The sequence below is a fragment of the Haliotis cracherodii genome, unplaced genomic scaffold (genome assembly GCF_022045235.1).
Source record: "Haliotis cracherodii isolate W230 unplaced genomic scaffold, xgHalCrac1.p SCAF_5, whole genome shotgun sequence".
Classification (NCBI taxonomy): domain Eukaryota; kingdom Metazoa; phylum Mollusca; class Gastropoda; order Lepetellida; family Haliotidae; genus Haliotis; species Haliotis cracherodii.
Genome location: NW_027266308.1, coordinates 3,377,396 through 3,385,168, shown reverse-complemented (window position 1 = coordinate 3,385,168; position 7,773 = coordinate 3,377,396). Strand labels below are relative to the sequence as shown.

At 37.5% G+C, this 7,773-nt stretch overlaps 1 protein-coding gene across 4 annotated transcripts in view; it reads right to left on the bottom strand.

The window, feature by feature from the left end:
- The window catches only part of LOC139442810 (sodium/calcium exchanger 3-like), a 119,377-nt gene that overhangs the window by 6,454 nt on the left and 105,150 nt on the right, over positions 1–7,773 (bottom strand). For 2 of the 4 annotated variants that reach the window (XM_071223702.1, XM_071223704.1), the window contains 3 exons: positions 5,615–5,626; positions 3,949–4,065; positions 745–903 (listed from right to left, as the gene is read on the bottom strand). In XM_071223702.1, the coding sequence (XP_071079803.1) occupies positions 745–903; positions 3,949–4,065; positions 5,615–5,626 (288 nt within the window). The remainder of the gene's footprint in view (positions 1–744; positions 904–3,948; positions 4,066–5,614; positions 5,627–7,773) is intronic. The other 2 variants (XM_071223703.1, XM_071223705.1) reach the window with 1 other exon arrangement.

The following is a 7,773-nucleotide window of genomic DNA, read 5'->3' as shown; positions in this document are numbered from 1 at the left end:
ACATTACACTTCATGAAGTTAATCCTTCACCAATGATAGAAATTAAGCTTAAAATCTAGAACAGTCAATCAATCGGTAATCAATCAATATTGAAAAAGTAATTCTATTACATAATGCTTCAATACATTTAGACGGCCTCCATGGTCTACTTGACTGCCTGCCTTCCCAGACAGCAGCAGATCGGTAGTTCAATCCCCGACAGAATTATGCAAAAAGATGTGAAAAGATGGTGCTTGTTGTTACCGTAATTGGTCTGATTGGGGTATCAATGATAAACTGTGCCAGTACTATAAAACCAGTAATAGTCAAGCACGCACACACACGCACGCACGCGCAACGATAAGCAACAATTAACCCCATTTCACTTCACCTTTGAAACATTTGTCTTTGAAACTTGATGACTTTATGACATCCATACTAACCAAAATAAAAGTCGGATCTATGTCTCTACAAAATGTCAGCCTGATACATCACCTGATATGACAGTGCAGCTCACCTAAGTTTGACATATTTTTTATAATAATTTCCCTCACATTATAAGCAATCAGTTCAGTTTATCATGGAACTATAGGAATATTCATATAACAGGTCGGTAATATACAGCAAATGTTCAATAATTTGAAATAAAGATAGAAAATGAAAAATCTGGGATAATACGTGAACATTATAGTTTTTCTTGCCATGTGTCATAACTCATCAAATTCAATTATTATATATGGTGTACGAAGCGAACAGATCTCTTACCTGGTACACTAGTGCCAAGAGCAACGAATGAGATTGCAGTCACCGAGTCCTTGAGACCAACAGTGCAGCCAAAACTAGAGGCCAAATCTCCAATGAGGGCTGTCAGGAAACCAATGACACTGATGGACACAAGGAAACAAGCCCAGCCGCCCCAGTAGTCTGTAACACAACAGCAATGTACACATTAGTAAAGTAAAATACAAAATGATAGGAAAGTAGGTTTCTTAATAAGTGGGGATTCCTGAGCATATAACATCCTGAACACTGCAGTCCAAATAACATGCCCAAAGATTTGGTTGGTGGGTTTGTTGTTGAACGCCGTACTCAGCAATATTCCAGCTATATGACGGCGGTCTGTAAATAAACTAGTCTGGACCAGACAATCCAGTGATTGATATCATGAGCATCGATCCACGCAATTGGGATCGAAGACATGCATCAACCAAGTCAGCGTGCCTGACCACCCGATCCCATTAGTCACCTTTTACGACAAGCATAGTCACCTTTAACGGCAAGCATGGGTTGCTGAAGACCTATTCTATCCCGGCACCTACATGACCAAAGAAGGGATGGCTGGCCACAGTAAAATTCAATACAACTTTCTGTATGATCCATGTTTAAACTACTTGACACTGTTTGCTTGATCCAACCCCAACTACTTTGCAGTTTAGATACGGTGGTTAATGGAGTACAGTCAATAACTCACACAATAATTATGCTGAAACAGATCTGAAGTAAGTTTGCAGAATCTTCCATATGGTGTTGATGGCTTCTAAACCGACATTCCGAGCTACAATATATTGCCCAAAGCATGTCCAAATCACTATCACTATTTTGTTAATATCGAGATCTTATGATGCGATGACAAATTTATTCATCTTCAAACTCACCTCTAAACAAAAAGCCTCTCTATCAATTTTCACATGACAAATTAAGCTTTTTACCCTGTTCTGTAAATGACAGAGTGTGTTTAGCTATATAGCATACCATCATGGGACATGCCAAAGATATAAAAATTAAGCAAACCTATTTTCCTCCCAGGACACAGAGGAATATATGCACTACCATGTACAAAGGAACTTTTGTATTACATTGTACAAGATTATCTCCAGTACCTGCATACTGCCCAAGGTCAAAAGTGATCCATACTGATCAATACTAAGTCACTAAGTGCTGACAAGGTAAGTCAAACGAGACAAATATAGCCAATATTTTCTAAATTATTAAACTCTCAGTTGTCAAGGCGTGGTCTTCCTTGTGACAGAGGAACTTCTGTTTACTATATATTTAGCTATATAATGACTCATTATCTGATCTATGAAGTTGCCATTAGTTTCATGGAGGTCCATTACCAGATTGGGTTGGGCTGATGATGTATTCAGTTCCTGCAGTTAAGCTAACATAAGATATGTTCCTATGATTATTCTATATTTGCACAGGCTGATCAATGAGCATGTTGTACTGGAGCACAAGTGGATAAATGTCGTCAGCAGAATCACGATGTCATACCATGACATTTGGTAGTCATAGATCATTTGGGAGCATTGATATTCTATGCATGAGCTCCATAAACCATTTCAAATACTTGGTTTCATCAACATTGCACAAAGAATACACCTTAAACATTAAATGTAAATCATGAAATTAATGCGTCTCAAAAAGAATGTGACTGCTGGCCTCTAGCCAAAAATGCAACTCTATATGAATGCGACACCCCCCTCCGCTCAAGCATCAGTGGATTTGTATCTAAAGAAAATGTCCTCTGTCAGGTTTACAGGAAAATCCTCACCTTAATCCAACCTTACATTAATCCAATCACACACCAAAGAGCACCGCTTATTAGCGCTGAGTAGAGTTCTTTCGCTAAAAAAATACATAGTATTATCCTAAGAACAGATAATTTTTGTGTTTATTCTGTTGACTGGCATTACGGAAGTTCAAAGAAAAAATGTGCCGAGAAAGTGTCAACAAACTTGAAGGCGGGTGACAAAACAAAGACTGTCAATCTAAAAATTAGTGTGATGAAGCCTATCCATGCGTGCTGGCTCGTGTTGGCCTTTGACGCAGTTGCAAAGAACAAAGACACCATGTTGCGTGGCTGGCTTCTGTCTGGATTTGCAGGTGTGATCAATGATGACATTAAAATGTCTTATTCTTGATATAAATGCGATGCGATGTTTAATAATGCGAGCAAAGACCACTTGCATTTTTCGCATTTAATTCACGATCACGTTAATTTCAAGATTTACAGTATTATGCAAAATGATATGATATGACATATACAATTAGAGCAGATATACTGTCACATTATATAAGTAAATGAAACATTGCTACAGTATATAAGTATAAGATACACTGTTTCAGTTAATAAGTAGAAGACACATTGTTACAGGATATTGTTTGTTTGTTGTTTAATGTTATACTCAGCAATATTCCAGCTATATGTTGGCAACCAATAAATAATCAAATCTGGACTATATATTACTCAGCAATTGATATTGTGAACAGATATTGATGTTGTTGGGGAATGATGACATGCAATCTGTGACATAGTTGTACTCAAAACACACTGTGACATAGTTGTACCTCCAGACACACTGTGACATATAGTTGTACCTCCAGACACACTGTGACACAGTTGTACCTCCAGACACACTGTGACACAATTGTACCTCCAGACACACTGTGACATAGTTGTACCTCCAGACACACTGTGACATAGTTGTACCTCCAGACACACTGTGACACAGTTGTACATCTAGACACACTGTGACACAGTTGTACCTCTAGACACACTGTGACACAATTGTACCTCCAGACACTGTGACATAGTTGTACCCCCGGACACACTGTGACACAATTGTACATCCAGACACACTGTGACATAGATGTACCCCCAGACACAGTGACATAGTTGTATCAGAGACACTGTGACACAGTTGTACCTCCAGAGACACGTTTGACCTACAGAAGTTGTTCCAGACATGTTTGACCTACAGAAGTTGTACCAGAGACACGTTTGACCTACAGAAGTTGTTCCAGACATGTTTGACCTACAGAAGTTGTACCAGACACGTTTGACCTACAGAAGTTGTTCCAGACATGTTTGACCTACAGAAGTTGTACCAGAGACATGTTTGACCTACAAAAGTTGTTCCAGACACGTTTGACCTACAGAAGTTGTTCCAGACATGTTTGACCTACCAGTGGGTGGCACACAGGCAAACAGGACCTTCCAGAAGAGGGTGAGGAAGTGCATAACGTAGTCCATGCAGCTCGGCAGCTTCTCTTCAGCATCTTCATCGGACTCATCTTCATCACCTGATGACACAACAGACATATATGTCAAAGACATGCACATCAGCCTACAGTGTTGGTTAGGTAAGTGCCAGGTTAAATATTATAGATGTAATGAACGTTGATAAATACAATAACTTTGCTGGTTTCAGCTGCAGAGGGTCTCTTCCTGCAATTGTCATGTTTAGTTCTCATGGGTACAATTGTAATCCAGAGCTGTACCTGTATGGTGTATTCGCAGGAGTTATTAAAAACATGTGCTCATTTTTCACCTTACAACAATAGAACATCAAAAAAGAGTAGTCTTAAGTAAGTAAGTCTTGTGTGGTTCCATCAATTTATAGAAGGAACTGTGCAATTTTTTTAAAGGAAAATACTTCAAAACATATTATGTCACTTTCTTCAGAGTAAAAAAAAATCTATGTCAAATCAATGTCATAAATATGGATAAGTCTCACAATATATGCAGTATATGCCATTGATAATACGTATAAGTCCCACAATATATGCAGTATGTTATTGACAATATGTGTAAGTCCCACAATATATGCAATATATGTCATTGATAATATGTATAAGGTTGCTTAAAAGTTAGCAAATTTATATTTAAAAAAAAGAACATATTGAAAGAGTCCATCACGTCCAGAGCAACCTGAGAAACTGATAGCATTTAATACATCATATGTATATTTTATAGTTTATCATTTGTTCAGGGGAAAATGTGTATTGTATTTGAGTCTCAAATTGTCATTTTGTTTTCTATAATCAAATTTCTCAAGTTTCACTGCAACATGGTTGATATCAGTGCATAAACCATGTTCATTAGAATTTCAGGATGGGGTTTTACTGCTCTACAGAACTGACATAAAAAGTATCAAACTGACAGTAAACATATAAAAAACCACAGAATAGAGAATAAGATAGAATAAGACTGTGGAGATTGGTGGAGAGTAAGAAGCGTCTGTCATGAAGTGATACAAACAGTGTACATGTTAGAGAGAGGAGAGAAAGGAGAGAGAGAAAGGAGAGAGAGAGATAGAGAGAAAAGGAGAGAGAAGAGATAGAGAGAGAGAGAGAGAGAGAGAGAGAGAGAGAGAGAGAGAGGAAAGAGAGAGAAAAGGAGAAAGGAGAAAGAAAAGGAGAAAGGAAAGAGAAAAGGAAATGAGAGGAGAGAGAAAGAGAGAGGAAAGAGAGGAGAGAAAGAGAGAGAAAAGGAGAGGAGAGAGAGAGAAAAGGAGAGGAAGAGAGAAAAGGAGAGATAAAGAAGGAAAGAGACACAGAAAGAGAGTGTGAAGCTTCTGTCATGAAGTGAGATATAAACAGTGCACATCAACTACTTCTTAGAGAAAGAAGCATTGACTACATGTCACACTTGCAATATTTGGAATATTTCTATAATATTAATAGGTTTCTAGAACTAAATCAATATACTCCTCAGCTACATATATCCAAAACAACAAACAGAAATAGAGAAACTTGAATCAGGGTTGTATCCAATGAAAATATAAAAACGGCAACCAAATATTTCTGCATCTAAATAGTTTGGTGAGCTTGTCACTGCTTCAGGACTTACCAAGCTGTCCTACTAAGAGATAGGAGCGCACCCGTAAGGAATGGAGAGAGAAAAACAGGCACACATTTAGTCAGTTTATATACAATTTCTTTAGCACTTCAATGATTAATAATGCTTTGTGAATGGGTAATAGATCACTTTAAAAAAGTCTTGTCTTCAAGCCTTCCTGTAAAAGGTATTCAAGTGACAGAAGATGGTATCTCTGCAGCGGGTAAAATGGAACCAAAATTATCACATAACCTTCACATTAGAATTATCACAGATATTCTTACTTCATCGTTTATATGGTGCGGAAGGAAATGCTCTGGCTGCATGGGCAATGCAAGTGAAAATGTACAGAAAAGATAATTTTGAGTGATTTATTGCTTTCAGCATCTTCTGTGACAAACAAATTTGAGTGATAAATATTTCTCAGCATCCACTGTGACAACATTCAACACCAACATGAAACTACAGTGGTTATATATGTGTACAGCAGACACACTGCCTACTAGCTCTCTATCGGTAGATGAAATACCTCACAATACAATACAGCCTTGTTTGGTTATATTAGATCAGCTAGTTGGCAGGAATTTCAAAGCTTACTCTTGGACACTGACAATACACTGATGACATCAATAAAGTGCTTCCTTTTCTTAAACTGATGCCCCATTTAACCATATGAGCATAGCCACAGCCCTATCAACATAACAGGTAACTACGCTGTGAAACTTGCATTAATTCATCAGAGAGTTACTTTCAGGTAAGGTCAATCCAGGAATTGATGGGATTGAAATCAATACGGAGAACCCCCGGTCTCCCTAGGGTATGGTAATAACTTAACCAGTTGTATGGCAAAATGCACTTCATCTTATTGTGACATGTTTGCACATTTATGGAGATACTACTTGCCCCATACTAGTCCTGATTAAGCCTTGAATTGGATGTTCTTATCGAATTCACAGTGCTGATAAACGGGCCTGTAATGTGTAGCATGTGAGATCAAATCATTACTGACAATACATTGGTTCACATGAAGACTACATAGTTTTAAACAAACATCTTCAGTGAGTGGTTAGGAAAGGCGTCACTGTTCAATAATATTCTCCATTAAAACTTGTGTCATGAATTTCCCATTTGATGTAACAAATTCATAATATTATACATATCACTGCAGAATGAACAAAACTAAAGAGTGTATGTTTATAAGGGTGTATAACAAAAGATGTGTGTAGAACTGTTTCAACTGGCAGATACAACATCCAGGGAAGTCACAATGCCACAACTAACTACACACATTTATGCTAGTGGCATGCTTTGCCTTCTCCCTAGGGATGAAATATTGTACTGAGGGGTAGCTTGCATGTTAGAATTATGCAAAATCTTCACATAATGCTGATAACTGATATCAGAGTCATACAGTAATAAAGGTATCATGTTCTGTAGCTCACCTTCTCATTGCACAATTTGATTCCATGTTCTCTAGGTAATGTTGCCATGAGCCAATATTTTCATGTTTGAATGCATATGATTAAGCTTCAGACATAGACTGCAATATCGTCTAACCAGCAGTACTTCCCCTATAATAACTCTCATCCCAAGGGTAAGAAGCAGTGCACTGGGTATAGCAGGTCCCTACATGCACTTTCCAAATAACATAACTCCTACCAAAATGCATTAATGATTGAAACACTTAAAGCATCAGAAACGGAATTTCAGAAGAATTACATTTACCATAATATAATTTTCTCGACAGAATATGGCAGTTAGAGGAAAAGGAATTGGTTAGATGATATCAAAGGACTTTAGAATAGCTTTACTGACAGAGGTTGAATCATTCTGTTCATGTGCTCCAATATAAACCAAACGTTTATTGATGTTATACCATGTGATTCATTGATGGGTTGCTATTCTGGAGCAGTCACAAACTGCCCACAAATAGCTTGTGTCAAAGTTACCAATGTAGCCTAAATATAACATGAAAAATTCCCATGAAAGCCATTAATTTTGACATTTGAATCAGAGCACATGATAAATGTCAGTAGTAATTAGAGGGACCTAATGAAAATAAATAGGCCGCCCATGATTCAGTAATGTTAATAACACCATAGCTGTTAGTAAAGAAATGATCACATTAACGTACCAAATAGCAAAACATGTTTGAACTTCTTCTATGCAAT